Raw genomic sequence first — 19,289 nt, 5'->3', positions numbered from 1 at the left:
GGAAATTTAATGACGTTGAGGAAGCATGTATTCATTTATTAGTATTTTTTCCGCGTTTTATGCTAGAATAGCGTTAGCGCATGTTCATTTCATGTTATAACATCTGCAGAATCCCTCGGGATACGTTGGTACCCTCACCCTACGGGCTCGGGCACCAACCAGTCCCTCGGGATTCTGCAGACGTTATAACACGAAAAAACATGCGTTATCCCTACATTAAAGTTTATCAACAAAATTACGGCGCGGGCCGTATCGACGTTCCTTGGGTTTCTATAGTTACTATAACTTCGAAACTGTAGCAGTTTCGTTTTATATATTTTCTTCACATATTAACAATATAGAAACCTCGCTTTGTGTAAAATTTCAGTACAATCGGATGATGATGTCGAAATTTAGAGCGGTCATCCCACTGGCACCAGATCAGAAAGAAAATGCATCCGGACATGTTATATAATACCTACGGGTAGGGTATAACATGTACGGCGGCATTTTCTTTCTGATCTGGTGCAAGTGGGTCGTTCGGGAATTAAATGAACAACCCTCGTACATAGAGAAAATATTTAGAAGATGGCTAATTTGTGACCACAATCCACATACAAATAGTATAAGTATACAAGGCTAATCATATCTGAGGTACCGATTATAGTCTCAATTATTGAAGACTGCGATCAAACAATGGAAATAAGCAAACTTTGAGAGCAGAACGCACATATTATAATTTCTTTAACGTTAACATCCGTATTTTATACAAAACAACAAAACACGTCGTTTTTACGGCGCTTGGATTCACGAATCCGCGAATATTATTTTTCAGAAATGATGGAAACGCGACAATAAGTATAAGCGAATATGCCGAAGCTCGGAAAATTGCGAAAATTTGTCTTCGCGAATATATATTGGATTACAGTATTATATCTATAAAGGTGTTTGGCAGAGCGAAGTCCCGCTCTCAATATATTTCAAGAAAATTGAACTAGTTGAAACAAAATGATACTAAGATGTGGAGGGGTATCTTTATAACAAACGCAGCTGTATTTCGAGGAAAAACATCGATTTTAATACGTAAGCTACCTTCAATATGTCAATTTCAACATTCTGTTCTAAAAGCTTCTATTTTATAATGTTATATGGTTATTGATAATAAATGAAGAAAACTTTGCATGAACGAATATATATTTGCAATGCTTGGACAGATATTCCAACATGTTCACTACATACATGCACGCTTCACCTACACACCTAATAGTTATTTAAAAACTTGAGCTAGAGTCTTTCTTTATATTCAATGTTTCTATAATACATTTAAAACAGCCGTGTATCAAGCACTTCATGTTTAACAGTTTTGTTAAATAAATCTATTTTTATACTAATACATTGTAGATAATAATTGTATTATTTAACATTCTTTAAGAAGATTCCTCTAAACTCTAGATTCATGTTTATCATGGAAAATTTTAACATGTTCCAAAAGTCTTAATATTATATACGTCAACATGTTTTTTTTTTTTTTGTTTTTTTTTAAAATAATTTCCCTAAAATTGATCAGCTAGATCTATTATACGACTTGAAAAAAAAAAGGTTTATCTTTAAGAAGTATTTAGTTTCCAAGTACCACATTATTTTTTTTTGTAAATATTTAAGGTCGATTTTTCCAGATAAAATAACAATGTCATCAGTAAGCAATTTGAAAATTAGTGTTACAAATCAACAGTGGTGCATGTGTTATATGGAATAAAAAATCGTTACCGTTCATAAAATTGTCAAGCAAATCATACAGTACATTAGAGAAGATGTTGGTTCTCTGAAATATATCAAGCAATAAAATTTGCCTAGTTTATAATGAAATACACAGGACTTTGCAATGTTATCCATATTCTTAATGATATATTTAAATTTACCATTTGTGTTGCTATAGGCCATATAGTCAAGTTTTGTTAAAAAGCATCATTCTTTGAATCAACAGTAGCACAAAACAGTTTTACTATATTGCAATAAGAAAACTTCATGAATTTATCAGCAGTTGAAGAAGAAAATTTCATTGCTGTATTGATTTTTTTTCAGATTTTTGTCTCCATCATTGTAACTCCATGTTAAATACTAGTAGCAATCTTCTTTTCACATCCTCTCATTTGACTCTTTTTTTTTTTTTTTTTTTTTTTTATAATTTATTTTTTCTCTTTTATGACATACATCATACAAACACGTTACACTTGTTTTGTACAATTCTGCAGACCTACTAAATAATAATAAAACAGAAATAATATCTTTGAGATACATAAAACAATTGCAATTATTTCCCCTTCAGTTTTGTTTATAAAATCGTTTTGTATGTCAAAAAAGATAAATAAATGTATCCACTTTGCATGATAAGACGCTTAATTTGAGAAGAAAGTTAACACTGTATAAAATAAAAGTAAAGAAAAAAAAAGTATAGAGTATACCCATGTGCGCTCTTGATTACCTTTGAAATAGATTATTTCAAATATTTTTTTTTTTTTTTCATTTTTTTTTTCATGTGTCTCAGTGATGTACGTGGTAAGGATGCATATTAAAGATTCAAGAAAGACCATTTCTTTAAATGATAATCAATTTTGTTTTGCATTATTGCTATTTCTTTTTCTAGACAAATTCTGATATTTAAATAGGATAAAAGCTGATTGAATACGGGAACCTTTTGTCTATTTTTCATTTGAAAAATAAAATATTTCATCAAAAAAATCATGAAATTTATGGTATTGCTTTTTAACCCCGTTTGCACAGTGCCAAAACTTATACATTCTAGATTGAACAGGCACGATATTCCCTTTTCTGCAAGAAAGTTACTTAGTCTATTCCACAAAATTTGAACATGATTACATTCCCAAAATAGATGTTCTATACTTTCCACTTGCACGTTACAAAAATCACATAAGTTTGTTCTAGACAATTTCATTTTGTACAAGTATTTATTTGTTGGAACTATTCGCATTAAAAATTTATACTGGAAGTTTCTAATTTTTGTGTCTATCGTTGCTTTAAAAATTTGTCCATAAATTTTATTCCATTTTATGTTATTGTTTTCAACAGTAGATCCCCATTTCTTTTCTGATTTTATTTCTGGTTTAAGTTTTACATTTAATTGTTTGGTGTATAGTAATTTGTTTGGTGCTTTTGCTGCTTGAATTTTATTAAGCAGGTTGTCTGTAGTATTGTAAATAATGTTTTCTTTTTTAAGTGATTCTTTTAGATCCGGCTTAATGCTGGTGATAATTTGATAATATTTTAGGAATTCATTATCTTCTAGACTGTATAAATACTTGAATTGTTCAAAAGAGTAAAAATCTTTTTTCCTGTAATCAAATAAGTGTTCTAAATATTTTATTCCTTTTTCATACCATTCTTTGTAATACAATGTTTTATTCCCATTCCTTATGTCAGAGTTGTTCCAGATTATCTGTTTTCCACTTATGTCATTTAATTCAACCTTCTTAATGGTATGCCATGCAATAAGAACATCTTTGAGAAATGTGTTGTTTTTACATATGTTTTCAATGTCTTTATCATTTAAATTACATTCAAATACTAACTTTCCCCCTGCTGGTTTTAGAATTGTATTATAGAAAGTACCCCAAATTACACTTTCACTGTTACACATAAATCGTTTTATCCAACAGGCTTTTATCGAGTTCAAAAAACACTTAATATTTATCATTTTTAGTCCTCCTTTCTCGTAATCAAGTTGTAGTACATCTCTTTTGATTTTTTCTGGTTTATTGTTCCATATAAAATTATACATTATCTTTATTATTTCCTTTAATTTTTCTTCAGACGGACTTGGTAACACTGTAAAGGGATATATAAGCTTCGGTAACGCATTTGACTCTTATGCCTTTGTTGAACAGACTAGTTTGGGAATTATTTAGTTTAGTTAAATTATATAAATGCTACATGAAAACATTTTCTCATAAAGATATCATTTTTACACAATATAGCAATAAATCAACTCTATGACTGACAAAAGGACATGGCTAGTACAAAGATAGCAGTGGAAAACTATTCACTATCCTACATCTTAGCAATGTACTCTTGTAACCTAAAGAGAAACATTTTCTCTCTCCATTTTTCTTTCTTATTTTTATGTAAAACACTGGTCCTAAGGGCGCCCTAAATAAATTACAGTTTGTATCTTAATATGCACATCTTAAACAAACTTGAAAGGGTCACCTTCTATGTAAAGGAGACTTTATGTACTGAATTCTTGCACATTTGAACATTATGGTCGCTCAAAACTGTGTCCAAAATTTCATGACTTGGAAGGGATCCTAAGGTCTTGCATGAAACCCTTAAAATACGTCTGTGTTGTGCTCCTGTTGAGACCTGTCCTCCCTGTTTTACTCTTTGTAAAACACTGACACCTGTGCCTGTCCAAGATGAGGCACTGGGGATCGTGAAAATATTTGATAATAAGATAATAATCAGTTTTACAGAAGATAACATTTGAATCCAAAAGCAGCCAATGAGATGTTTGAATTTTAAGAATCTCCAGATCGAATATGGGGGATAAAAAGCCGGAAGTTGTTGTCTGGGTAATAGAATGAGTTAGTCAAATATTCCATCCCGCACGTTGCATGTTCGGTACTTCCATCGTCTGTCTCTGGAACAAGAAACAAGATATTTATATTCTGTTATTTGTATTTGTGCAATCATTTTGGAGACAAAGCACTTGGTATACTAATCGATTTACAGTCGCCAGGCGAAACCGCCGTTCAGATGGTGGTTAGATATTTGGCTTATACTTAAAAAAAGATACCTTAGTAGTTGCTGGATTTATGTTGATAAATTTTAAAGAAGAAAACAAATTCATTTTGAAGCATGCTTAACGCTTGCTAATCAAATAGCAAATCTTTCTTCGCAAAAGGATTTTTTCTAATGAAAAAAATACGTTTTCAAGAAATGCCATGTGGCAGAGCACGTGGTTCGTGTGTCTTAATGACCTTGTGTGTTACCATCTTCGGATACCCATGACTGACTTCTTACGCTACACTACATCCGCGATGAATGGAGAGTAACGGAATGGCTCGATCTTGGGTATCCGACGATGAATGGAGAGTAACGGAATGGCTCGATCTTGGGTATCCGACGATGAATGGAGAGTAATGGAATGGCTCGATCTTGGGTATCCGATGATGGTGTATTATTGAACATTTGTCTCTATGCGACTTAAAAGTTTTGAAACGAGTTTTCACGCACATCGTGTTTTTATTTTCATTTAAATATTACAGAGACATTATATGGAATCAAAATTAAACACATAATAACGCCTTTTGAGTATATATGATTATGTTTTAAAGACATACGTCATTACGTCATTCTAATGGTATCCACAGTTTTATTCTATTAATATTACACCCCTAAATTTTGCCAAATAAACAGCATACTTTGGTCGGATTCATTTTACTAAACAAGTGCAAATAACTTTGCTGTTTCCGCATATGTACAATGTTTATAGAAACTCTTTCTTTTTTAAAAAAAACAGGATTTTCTTTGAGGCTAGATTACAACAAATGTCATGTTAAATCGACGTCGTTATATAAAGTGTTTAAGACTGGCACAATAACAAATGTATGCTTTGACTTTACACATAATGCTCAACCGAACCTACTGTTATTATTCTGTTACAACTAAGCATATTACCCTGAACATAAATCTATATGCAGTTAGAACACGAAGACTGTTAAATAAACAGCTGCATTAGTCAAAAGTAATTAAAATTCTTTACACAAAAATGTCATATCTGTGTTTGCGTGTGTGGTGCGGGTGGGGGCGGGATGATGGAATACTAAGAGACAATAACAAAAAGCAGAAAGATAACAAATAATTTCATGGGGGATGGTTGGTTGGGTCGGAGGGGTGGGGTGGGGGGGGGGGAAAGGAGGAGGTAATGTTGCGCGAGACATGATAGGTTATTAAGACACAATATCTAGAAACTGAAAGTAAAACACAATGCTCGTATGTGATAGGGGTAGTAAAGTGTTGACGCCATATCAAGACACAATATCAAGAAATACAAGAAATTATACTATTGTAAGATAGAAAGAGACAATAGCAAAACATAAAAGCAATAGTCAGGGATAAAGGAGTAATGTGCCCAGGGATGACGGGAATCGCAAAAAGTAAAAGTAAAAACCAGTTCTTGCTTATAGTGTGGGTGGGGAATGTGAAGGTGGGGAGCAGACAGTTTGGCGGTCACACAGATGTATGAACACTATGTCTATCTTCCCCCTTTTTCTTTACAAAAAGGAATAAAACATATATTAAAGAATTTGCATAAAAATGTTACAGTACAAAAAGCGAGCTATTTTCATTAAAATGTCATAAGCTGTTACTGAATTGAGTTCATAATGGCAAATACATTTGTAAAGTAGCATTGAATTATGTAATGTAGTTAATGAGAAGCTTCATAAAAATGACAGCAATAGTTATGTAGCCAACGTCATCCATTTGGTAGTATCATAGCAAAGGAACGTGTGAAGTCTCATTCAGACGTGATGTACACTAACTCGCTGACAATCGAAAACAAAATCTTGTTTTAAAAAATGGCTAAGTACAAAATGTGTCATTATAACTTAACCACAGTGATAGCAAGAGCTATGGAACCTATGACACCCAGGTTTATCACGGAAAAGCCATGTGTGAAATTTTATTCAGTTTCTGGTGAGTAATAATTGAGATATCAGCTTGCTGAGAATCGTCAACAAAGTGTCTTGACATGACGCCGAAGCCGGGGTATAGACACAGCCCTTGTAACATTCGTGCTAAAAGGTAAGTAAAAATATAATAGGGTTATTATAATAGTAGCTCGATCTGGGATGCTGTATTCGGCTCGAATGGATTTTTGCCAGATCAGATCTCACGAGACGCGCAAGCGCCGACTGTAATCCGAGCTTGCAAAATCCACGAGAACCGAATACAAAACCCCAGACCTAGCTACTGTTATAATGACCCTTTTATTATATACCTCCTCCTTTTTGTTTGTTGTTTTGTTATAGAACGAAATTTTCGGTGTTTATCGATGCTAAAATGGAACTTAGTGAAGTTTTTATATGTGCTATTTATAGAACTGCGTCAGGACATGCATATTGATGAAAGTAGTCCGGCAACATACAATACAAAAGGTACAATACGGAATTATTTTCTGCCTGTCCATATTTACTTGTGAAATACAAGCCGAATTTTTACAGAATTTATATAGGTATATAATAATTATTAAAAAGTAGCCTTTTATCTCAACAGCAAAATTAATAGTGCTAACAGATCTATAAAAATACAATAAGTAATAAGTCTCGTGCTTGAAACGTGCACAAAGTTGAAAATAAGTACTTTAAATTGTATCAAAATTTGGGAACATATCCAATGGTCAATAATTCACATAGCAGTAACTCAAAATTACATATGAATGGTACTATTATTATTACACGTAACACATATAAACATCAAAAACGTATCTAAAAATTTTACATGTTAAAAATGAAACGAAATTGTCCAAAGTGTGTAATTTAATATGCAAAATTTAATATCAATAGAGCTGTAGACGCATTTATTTTAACAAAACAAGGGTAAGGAACTTATCAGTAATTAAGCCGGAAACACTGGATAATATGCTACGCGATAAAGTAAGGATAAGGATCATATTAAAGTATTAATGGAAACACTGGATAATATGCTACGCGATAAAATAAGGATAAGGAACGTTCAGTAATTTAGCCGAAAACATTGGATAATATGCTACGCGATAAAGTAAGGATAAGGATCATATTAAAGTATTAATGGAAACACTGGATAATATGCTACACGATAAAGTAAGGATAAGAAACGTTCAGTAATATACCGGTAGCCGGAAACACTGGAAAATATGCTACACGATAAAGTAAGGATAAGAAACGTTCAGTAATATAGCCGGAAACACTGCATAATATGCTACACGATAAAGTAAGGATAGGGATCATTTTAAAGTATTAATGGAAATATGCTACAAGTTAAAATAAGGATAAGGAATGTTCTAAAGTATTAATTTGTAATTTAGCAGGAAACACTGGAGATTTTGCTACACAAAGGAGTAAAGATAATGAGCATTGTTAAGTATTAATCACGAATTTAGTCAGAAACACTGCATAATATGCTACACAATGAAAACATATACGTTTGCTCGTAAATTAGTGAAAAAGAAAATGCCCAAATTCATGTTCATCTCAAAACTTTGATTTTAAACGTATTTTAGAAGAAAAGAAGGATCAATCTCAAAATAGATTTGATAGAGCCAGCATCTGACATCGACCGATGGTATTGTTTAATTCTGAAACTGGCCCATTTCTTACTCATAATAGTCCTTGTGATAGGAATAAGCGCCGCTAAGAACTTGACCAGTTGGTAAGGTAAAGCTTTGATACCCATCCCAGTCATTCGTCCACGAGGTTGTAGAGCAGTTGACAAGAAACATTCCTGTAACAAATAAGGGATATTTTAGATACCATTAAGGGATTCAACTAGCTAGATAGATAGATAGATATCTTTTATTCCCCCAATAATGGAGAGTACAACATAATTATATACAAGTATATGTACAATAATACAAAATGTCAGTAATTAATACAACACTTACAAATACAGTTACAAACTAGCATAACATTAAATGTAATTACTTAGCTCTAACAAAAACACACATATAGTTGGACTTATATTTAGATAACATATATCTCGAAATTATCGAAAGGCAATAACTTTCATTACATGTATAATAAATCGGTTTAAGCTCCCCAGAGGTATTTTGTCACTCACACTTCCAAGACGGTGCCCCACACATGTTCATTGGTTTGTTTGTTCGTCCCTGTTGTATATTTGTTTGTTTTTGGGTTTAACGCCGTTTCTCATCATTGTTTCAGTTATGTAAGGGTAACCGGTGTTCCCGGAATCTGTACCAGTACAAACCTGTTCTCCGCAAGCAGCTGTCAACTTCCCCACATGAATCAGAGGTGAAGGACGAATGATTTCAGACATAATCGCCACGGAGAACAGACCAGGTTTGTTTAAAACATTTTATTGGTAATGAAAAAAATGTACAGCTGAAGTCCTTCTACTTTTTATCACAATTCAGTTCTAGCGCCACAAGTTTCTAATAAAAAGTATATATATTTTATTCACTAAAGTGTGTTTTGGTGAAACAAAATCTTCAGAGATACGAATGGCGTCACTGTGAAAATGTTTTTTTTTTAATGAAAGCATTTACTATCTTTCGAAAAAATTAAAAAAAAAAAGTAACTTAAACCACTGTTTCTTGGTCCTGTACCGGTTCTTAATGTTCTCCGCTCCTTAACATGAACCGAAGTAGAAGAGCCCGTATGCATTTTCTAACTTTCGAAAAAATGAAATAGAGGATGGAGGCCTGTAATTTATTCAGTGTTTCTGGGTTCTGTACCGGTACATATAATGTTCTCCATTCCTAACATGAACTGAATTAGAGAAAGAGGTTAAACTTTATACGCATTGTTTCATGTCAAATCATCACGGAGAACGTAATCAAACTTCATAGCTTTGTGATACGGACACATTTATATTAGATATAGAGGAATCATTTTTTTTTTTTTTTTTTTTTTTTTTTGGGTTGGATTTAACGTCGCACCGACACATGATAGGTCATATGGCGACTTCCAGCTTTGATGGTGGAGGAAGACCCCAGGTGCCCCTCCGTGCATTATTTCATCACGAGCGGGCACCTGGGTAGAACCACCGACCTTCCGTAAGCCAGCTGGATGGCTTCCTCTCATGAAGAATTCAACGCCCCGAGTGAGGTTCGAACCCACATCGATGAGGGGCAAGTGATTTGAAGTCAGCGACCTTAACCACTCGGCCACGGAGGCCCCTGAATCATTTCGACATCGTAAGTTCACATATAACTATGTCCCATTTATTCTATTTATTTCTCAAATAGTTTTCATCTAATTGCAATGAGACTTGATTTTACATCATCAGCATGAAGTGGATATGTGCATATAATCGAGACTTCCATGCCCGGTTATTTATTCTGGAGTGAAGGCCAATGTGAGGGAAACTTTTAGTTTGTCCTTTTTTTTAAAGTGTGAATACGTGCTAGTTTTGTCAAACTTGGTGTTGTCCATTTTATGTTAAACTTTCTGTTTTCAGTTGACGGACTTGGATTTGTTTTTTATGTGATATATATATGTCTGTCTATCTTGTGGTTAAGCTCGCTGACTTCAAATCACTTGCCCTTCATCGATGTGGGTTCGAACCTCACTCGGGGCGTTGAATTCTTCATGTGGGGAAGCCATCCAGCTGGCTTACGGAAGGTCGGTGGTTCTACCCGGGTACCCGCTCGTGTGAATATGCACGAGGCACCTGAATCTTCCTCCACACAAAGCTGGAAAGTCCCATATGACCTATACGTGTCGTGCGACTTAAACCCAACAAAAAAAATCTTCTAGAACTGTTTAACCCCCCTTTCTGTTATTTTCTTCTTCAGAAAAATTGTGACGAATATGTTTTGACAGAACAAGATAACGAAATGGCACAAATCAGCCACCATAATTTACACAACTTAGTTATTCTTGCCTACCTGGGTGGGAATGTATCACGTACCGGGAAATGGCGTAGCCCAGGTACGTTTTCTGAATAAAATAGGTGTATTTTATACATTTATATTTAACCGGTTATCTGATTATGTTTATAGAACTAAGGATTCCCCAAGGACGGGTATAAAATAAATAACATAGACGGCCACGGAATTGGAGGTTATCCAAATCTAAAGATGTTGAGGAATACAAGAAACAACACAAAAAGCTACGAAAAACAAATGAAATTAAAACAACGTTAAATTATATTGAATCATCATATTAAATTGACATAATTACAAAATTTTATAAAAGACAATTAAACACACATTTCTGTCGGGATCTTACTCTACGTGATGGACCTTTTTATCTCGGACAAAGTAAGTGATACGCGAAAAAGGTCCTCAAATGTTGCTTAAATCAGCATGCGTATCTTTAACAGTCTGTAAATAAAAGATAGATTTTAAGAAGTTATTCAATTATATCATCCTGTGTATTTATATGTTCTGTCATTTTTAAAGAGATTTTTTCCCTTTTATTTGTTCACTATCTGTTTAACAGAATGAACAGTTATGAATATAAAGATGACTGCAACTTCCTGGTATTTCCTTTACTTTTTTGTTACATGCTCAAATCTAGAATCAGGCAGTACTAAGTAATCGAAAACAAACTTTGCATATTTTTCTTTATCTTATGAATAAATGAAAAGACAATTTTAAACACCAGATTCTTTGATCTTAAATGTGTACTTTAACTTCCCAGATACAAAAATGGAAACATCATCAAGTGAATGAAGCTTTGTGCAATAGCGCCTTCCCGATGTCTTTCAAGATATTTTGTGTTGACACTTTCAAGGATGCATACAGACTTGCAACCGTGTTGTTTGTAGGTTCCAAAACGTGTCCGCAGAGCTACGCAGCCATTGCTAGTTGACATTTTTATTACCTCCAATGAAAAGCGGGAAGGAGATATAGAAATCCAGCCCGTAAGGTAATGCTAACCACAAAAACCATAACTCCGTTTTAGAAACTTCATATTTTTGCTGTTTTGTCCGGACGATTAATTTGCAACAAATGTAGGGACTTCAAAGAAAGTACATGTAATGAGAGAAAGTACTGACGACGAGAACCAGAACTCTTTCTTAAATAATGTGTGAATGGTTTCCAATTTTGTACTTTATTTTCCGTTTAATAATTGCGACATCTGAAGGGTATTCAAAAAGTAAGTGAGGAAGTACATAGCGTAAGAACTAATCTGTAATTATTTTTGAATTATCTCCCTTATTGTACTCGAGTTTGGACTTTCTAGTAATTTTTCAACAACAGAAGGAAATGTGAAAAAAAATAATATAATGTAGGTCAGGACTCCCTGTGCTAAAACCATAACACTCTTGAATCATATCCCGTCGTGTACTTTTACATAATTTTTCATCTGTCGAATAAATAATAACAAGACTCCTTACACAAAGATAATTAGTGAAAAGAGGAATTTACAGAGTTCAAGAACTGCAACCCCAGCTTGAATAGTTTTCAAATTATTACTCCCTCCCACGCCCTTTGAAATCACTTAACTTTTATTTTAATATCATGTGACAACTTCTTTCTAGTGGTGGCAGAATACCGCACTGCAGGTGCCCCGCCAGGAAGGCAATATCTCGAGCACGGGCGGTCGCTTACCAACCGTAAGTAATCTGGACGGGTACCTCATATAACGATCCTAGCGGGTATCGAGCTCACAACGTTATTAAGAGGCAAGTGATTTATGTATAGAGAGAAATGTATGTAGACTATAAGATTATTTCACTGGTTGTAGGTGCAGATGGTAATATCCGGTCTCGAGGGTAACTGTTTAGGCGGTAACGAGGCTCCCTGCCGAGTTACCGCCTAAACAGTTACCCGAGAGCCGGATATTTCCATCTGCACCTATAACCAGTGATAGAATCTTTTTCTTGCATACCGATTTCAAGAAATAATAATAAAAACGAAATCAATCGAGCGGCTTTCTTTTTAGAACTATTTCTTATAGCAGTGTATTCAAACAAAGCGCGGGAAACCAACGTCCGTAAACAGGAAATACGTCATGACGTTTCAAAACAAATAACAATGTTTAGTTCCGGTTTTGTTTTATCAGTTGCAGTGTAACGTTATGAATTTTTGATAAAATAACGTGATTTGAATCGAGAAATATACTATCAGGAACCAATAGGAACTGTCAAGGTATTGAATTTTTATTCCATTTTTAAAAGAAAATATAAATTACTACATAAATCTTCTACATATATGTAGCTCGTAATACGTCATTTACAGCACGAGAGTCATCTTACACCCCGGGGTGTAAGATGGATTTTTCCAGCACCGGTAAAAATACCGGAAATCCCCGTCTGGTATGCAAGAAACAAGCATTCCCATTAAATGAGTAATATTCCATGTATAGCCCATTTATCATCAGTCAAGACCCATCATTTTCGAAAATCCACGGTTCGAGACAATACACTATACATGTACATTTTTAACGACGGTTTCCTTTTTAATATTAATCATAATTTATACACACTAAATTAATGTTTACGTATACCTTATAATGTGATCTAATAACAAAATCTTGGCTCTTTTTAGATGCGATAAACACGCACAAACCTTCAATTGTTCATAACCAGATGTTTCATCCTTATTTTCGCTTTCCATCATGTTTTAAAACTAAAAAGAAACCGGAAACAAACAAAAATATGTATCGACAGGTGAGTTCGAACTCGCGATTAATAGTTTGCGAGGTTGTGTATAAATGTTGAAATACAGACATATATAACATGATTAACAATTTAAAGGGCGGCTTTCAAGCACGCCAGTGAAAAAAAGTTGATCGATCTAATAACTTAGAGATGAACAGTATCTCATAATACTTATGCAATAAAATAACATGCGTACAGGCTTGATGATACACCGGACTTTTCTGACTTTATTACTGGACGCCTCGACAAACCAGACAGGTTTAGGTCCGGTTACCGGACACGTAGCCACGATATGCAGTTTATTTTTTCCGTGGTTTAGCGGAAGCTTCCGAGCACGAAGATAAACCCTGGCATCATAATGAGAGATATACATTTTATTCTAACACGATCCGATTCATTTTCCTATTAAACAAAGAAGGTTGGAAACAGTGAATTATTAAACAACAATTCACTGTTCTGACGTCACAACTATTACGTCATAGCGTCAAGCGGCGTAACGGCGCGCTGGAAAAGAACCCGATTGAAAACGGGCAAATATTTAATGCATGCCGACAAGGTGTACTTTAAAGTCCTTGATAACGTGTTAGAATCGAAATAATATATCTCATTTAGTGATTTGCTCTTGGATAAATCACTGTTTGTCGTTCAGATGCGTAGCATTATATCACTCGGGCTACGCCCTCGTGATATAATTCCTTCGCATCTGAACTCCAAACAGTGATTTATTCAGCGACAAATCACCGATGAGATATATTATTTCTTAAGTAACCTCATTATGCTTAGTACTATGCTGCATTCTGCTTAGTGACAAGGGAGAGTGTGTGTGCTCGCACGTCTTAAACCTGTCAATCGTTCATGCGAGTGATCACATTTACCCCGTCCAGGAACCACTTTTATTCATATAATCAGTAAATATACAACATTTTACCACAAGGCAATACAACGAATGTAGCATCTCGCATTGCAGCATGACTGAAAGCAAGATAAATCCTAGACTAATGAAGAAGGTCCGATGTAGCAATACAAGTACCAGTATGTACATTGTAGACAAATGAACAAGGAATGATGTAACCATATGAACATCATATAGCGACATGGGCATGTAAGAATGCAAAATGTATTTTCAGTTGTCAAAATGTTGATGTCAGTTTGTCCGATAGTGCCTTGCATTGTGACAAAGCAATATGCAATTTTTGCCTTAATACTGTTCCATATTTACTACAGAGTAATTCTTTTACCTGGTACTTCACAACACCTAACTTTCCATCTTCTGTCTTCATAGTGGTCGCTGTGATAACTTTGTACTCCATTAATGTATCCATTCCTTCCGCAGTTAAAATCAAGAACTTTGTCCATTTCATTCAGGTAACCTAGACAGATTTATATGAGGTTATGTGATTTTCTAATGACATCATTTTCTTTTGAGAGTTATACTGACACACACTCTCTAATATTGCTTTTAATTTTACTGATTTTCTACACTTTAAACCTGTTTTATTTGCCTTAATTTTAGCTCCCAAAGGATATTTTTTTATAAGGTAGTCAGTTTATATATAGATTAAAATGATGTGTTACAAACAAAAGGTTGTAAAGCATTTATTTAATCTGTTAATTATTGTCAGTCAAAACCGTTATTACATACATGTACAAATGATTTACAAAATAGCGTATTCTACCTGTGTTATAGCATTTTGTTGAGAAATATTGAACATTTCCTGGGAGAGTTCTGCAATTCATTCTGAATCTTCTATCTTCGTAACGGTTGACATGATAGCTTTGAATCTGCGATATGGACTGGTTTGCCATTGGACAATTAAAGTGTAACCGTCCGTCCATATCATTTATATAGTTTCCGTCTGTTCCCAATGTTTGAAACAGCACCACTGCCAACAAGAGTACCAAACGAATAGCCTAGACATAAAACAGAAGCACTAAGATGTAAAATGAAATCTACAACTTTAACGTTGTGATATAAAAACTACAGGTGGAAATTTGAAAATAATCACGACTGAATTTTTGAACAATAGTTTACATTAGCAAAGATTTACATTCGAATATATAGCCTGGCGCCCTGGCTGCATGGTTATTTTCTATAAAAATACTGCAAATATTTTATTAGTAAATTTTATGCCATTTTTATCTGATGGCTAAACCGATGTTCGGGGCCAGGGGGAATAAAAATGCCATCATAAAAACAACTATAGTCTGTTACACTGATCTGTCTTAGCGAATACAGATATATAAACGCGTGGAAGAGTCTAAGAAACAACCTGCTGGAGTTACTTCTACTGCTAATGAAGAACGCTTATTTATGAGAAATATGACAGAACAAACATAGGGACGGCAGCCAGTCCATCAAGTATAGTGTAACTATTTCTTTACAGGTATACTTCCTTCCACACAAGCATTTTACTCATGGAAGTAATAAACAGGTATAACTAATTACTAAAACGTATGTTGAAACGTTTGCGACGTCTTGCGCCGTCAGTATGTTGTGTGCAGTAACTCAGAATTGAACCCCAAATGACTATCGGAAAATTATATATTCTTCATCTGCGATTTCGGCATTCTTTTATTTTTATCGAAAATCATATGCGCGATAAGCTCAGTTTAATCACGAGAATGTATAATCACATGGACACTGCCGAGTGCCGTTACGGATCCGTGACCAGAGTAACAAAGCTGTTTCTGCAGAGAGTTGGGATACGCTGTGTAAAACTGAAACTGCAAGACTGTAAAGATATATAGGTTACAGACCAATAAATATGTCGGTTCGATAAAAATCAACTTCGTCTGGGGAACTTGTATTATACTAGTTGTTCAAACTTGACAGCAGAAATTATTGTATTTAATCATAAAGTATCAAACACTCCTGTTTTAAAAGAAAAAAACATGTTGAAGAAAGTTTGTCGTGTAGCTTCAGCCGTTACATGATGTAGTTTGATAAATATGCAACCCATTTATTTTATTTATAACTTTTGTCACTATTTGTTCAAAGTCAAAAGACACTAGTGTACATATGAGCCGTCCCATGGGAAAACCAACATAGTGGCTTTGCGACCAGCATGGATCCAGACCAGCCTGCGCATCCGCGCAGTCTGGTCAGGATCCATGCTGTTCGCTAACGGTTTCTCTAATTGCAGTAGGCTTTAAAAGCGAACAGCATGGAGCCTGACCAGACTGCGCGGATGCGCAGTCTGGTCTGGATCCATGCTGGTCGCAAACCCACTATGTTGGTTTTCTCATGGCGCGGCTCATATATTTAAATTATGCAGATGTTGATAACTTAACTGGTCCTTTTCATTAACTGTTAAGACATCAAGACATATCATGAGCATCTTTTTTTCTGCTAAAAATGTATCTTATTGAAACAGGGATATTACATTCATGTGTAATAAAAATAGATATGCCAACAAAATATACCAAACATTCAAACTATCTCAGTAACTATGCGTTTCAGTGCATCATTTTCTGTGAGATAAGAATGTGCAAGTCTTTAATTCTATGCGCTTTAGAAGACCACTGTCGAAATCTCTGTACACCATGAATGTTTATTACTAATAATAGGTATGAGCGCATTGAGAGTGCCGTAGTGACCATATGCTATTGATATAAATTAATATAAACGTTGTCTAATTTTGGGCAGTCTGGACAAAAATTGCATTGGGCTGACAATGGTGTTATTTAACACCAAAAATAAAAGGTAGAATCCGCCGGACTCAATATCAAAATGTTATGAATTTTTTGTGTAACTATGTTTGTTTTGCATAACGAAGTGCAATGTTACACTCTAGGTTTGTCAATTTTATCAAGGGAAATTTTGCCTGCTGACTAGACAAAATTATTGCATGGGTATAATTATTTTCTATTTCTTAAATGAATAAAATATCAGAGAATTAACCTTTAGCCTGCTGGCGGCAATTGATTCTGCCTTTGCGACCAGTGCAGACCAAGATCAGCCTGCACATCCCTGCAGTCTGATCATGGTCTGCACTGTTCGCTATTCAGTCAGTACATTTTCAGACAATACCCCTACAAGTAATAAATGGTATTGCCCAAATTGAATGATGGACCAGTCCATTTTAGAAATTTAGCAGGGTAAAGGTCAATAAAACCTGGTAAGAACGTTCGGCTTTGATAATTTGTTGAAATAATGGATATTTTAAAATGTTGCCCGTTGTGGAGAAATCTGCAGAAGAAGTCACACTAAACCACAAAAAAAGTTTCGGAAACCTATGGCCTAAATTTGTAAATGTTGATGACTTTATGTGTAACGAAGTCTGTTCTGCACAATAAAGTGCATTTCATAACTGTCTGACAGAGTGCAACCAAGCTGAATAATAGCAGACTCGATTTGAATGAGTCTGTTCATGAGAGGTAATGAAATGTGCAACACCTTTCACGACCCCTAGTACCGGCTTAAGCGGAGCTCTATTACACATGTATATGTTGAACGGGCTCCATGATCCCAAAGGACCAGAAAATATAACAACACTGAATCCAAGTACGGAGAGACTTTTTACAGCCGCCACACGGCACTTAAAGATAGCTGTTGTGATAGTTAATAAAATCTGTGAAAAGATCCTTTGGAAGTAAATCTATTATTATTCTAGAACTTTTGAGCAACGTGAAAAAGTTTTGGTTATAATGATATCATCTTAGAAGTCATGAAGAAAGCAATAAGTGATTATCGAGTAACGATTTTAGTTCAGTCTGTACTTAATATTAGCCAGTGCATCCGAAGCAGACATTTAATACCTGTACACAAACATTAGCCATTCACTGGATCCTTAAAAAAACGAAAAGCAAACAAACAAACAAAACAAAAAAAACAAAAAAAAAAAAAAAAAAATACAAACAGATAATGATATCTTCGTTTATGTTATGAGATTACTTTTCTGATTCAATTGAAATTTACATCTGTGAAATTTCTATAAAACAACAAAACAACATTGAAAATTTCACATATTAGAAATAATAAATGTCACGTACCTTGGTGTAAGCCATTTATCATGTCCAACAGCTTTTCAGGCAGTCTAAAAATGAGGAGTTTTGCAAGTTTATATATATATATATATATATATATAGGAGGCTATATACAACGCGGATTCTCCAGAAACACACTTAAATCCGGTTAATACACTGAACTTTACGGGGAAAAGTGTTAAATGTGCAAAACAGAATCAGCGTGAGATATTTAGATATTTTTAGCTCACACGCCCGATTTATACATTTGTACTTGGTCTAAAGATAAGTAGTTAATTTTCATGTAAGAATGAAATAGCTTTACCTGTTGGGTATGCTCGATTGGTATGTCGAAAAGCAGATGAAATTTATAAATATGAGCCGCGCCATGAGAAAACCAACATAATGCTTTTGCGACCAGCATGGATCCAGACCAGCCTGCGCATCCGCGCAGTCTGGACAGGATCCATGCTGTTCGCTAACGGTTTCTCTAATTGCAATAGGCTTTGAAAGCGAACAGCATGGATCCTGACCAGACTGCGCGGATGCGCAGGCGGGTCTCGATCCATGCTGGTCGCAAACGCACTATGTTGGTTTTCTCATGGTGCGGCTCATATTCCATGCGTTTCCTGACCTAGTAGATAGAAAATTACTGGATATAACTTGAACCTAAAAATGCTATTCTCCGACCAAACAACAAAACAAAGCAATTCAAATCCCTGTTGGGGGCCATCGCCGCATTTTGTGAGCTCGAAACAACCGCAAAAGATCGATACTACGATGTGGAGAAGCAAAATAACGAAACATCGATTGTGAAAAGTCGAAACTACAGTGATGAAATGTTAAAAGTTGAAACGAAACTACGATGTTGAAAAGTCGAAACAACGAAACCACGATGGTGAAGTGTAGATAGTACGACGATGAAATTACGAAATATTTTCGACTTTTCACCATCGTAGTATCGATCTTTTGCGGTTGTTTCGAGCTCGCAATAT

At 34.8% G+C, this 19,289-nt stretch overlaps 1 protein-coding gene across 1 annotated transcript; it reads right to left on the bottom strand.

The window, feature by feature from the left end:
* Positions 1-2,906: 2,906 nt before the first annotated feature.
* Positions 2,907-18,514, bottom strand: LOC123529712 (hemagglutinin/amebocyte aggregation factor-like). Its single transcript, XM_045310213.2, has 5 exons — positions 18,322-18,514; positions 15,006-15,240; positions 14,568-14,699; positions 8,355-8,478; positions 2,907-4,633 (listed from the first exon to the last, which is right to left on the bottom strand). The coding sequence occupies exons 1-5, from the start codon at positions 18,334-18,336 to the stop codon at positions 4,579-4,581; spliced, it is 561 nt and encodes a 186-aa protein (XP_045166148.2). The 5' UTR covers positions 18,337-18,514; the 3' UTR covers positions 2,907-4,578.
* Between the last annotated feature and the right edge of the window lie 775 nt (positions 18,515-19,289).

The sequence above is a fragment of the Mercenaria mercenaria genome, chromosome 13 (assembly GCF_021730395.1).
Source record: "Mercenaria mercenaria strain notata chromosome 13, MADL_Memer_1, whole genome shotgun sequence".
NCBI classification, from domain to species: domain Eukaryota; kingdom Metazoa; phylum Mollusca; class Bivalvia; order Venerida; family Veneridae; genus Mercenaria; species Mercenaria mercenaria.
The sequence above is the reverse complement of the archived record's forward strand: the minus strand, read 5'-3'. Positions and strand labels throughout refer to the sequence as shown.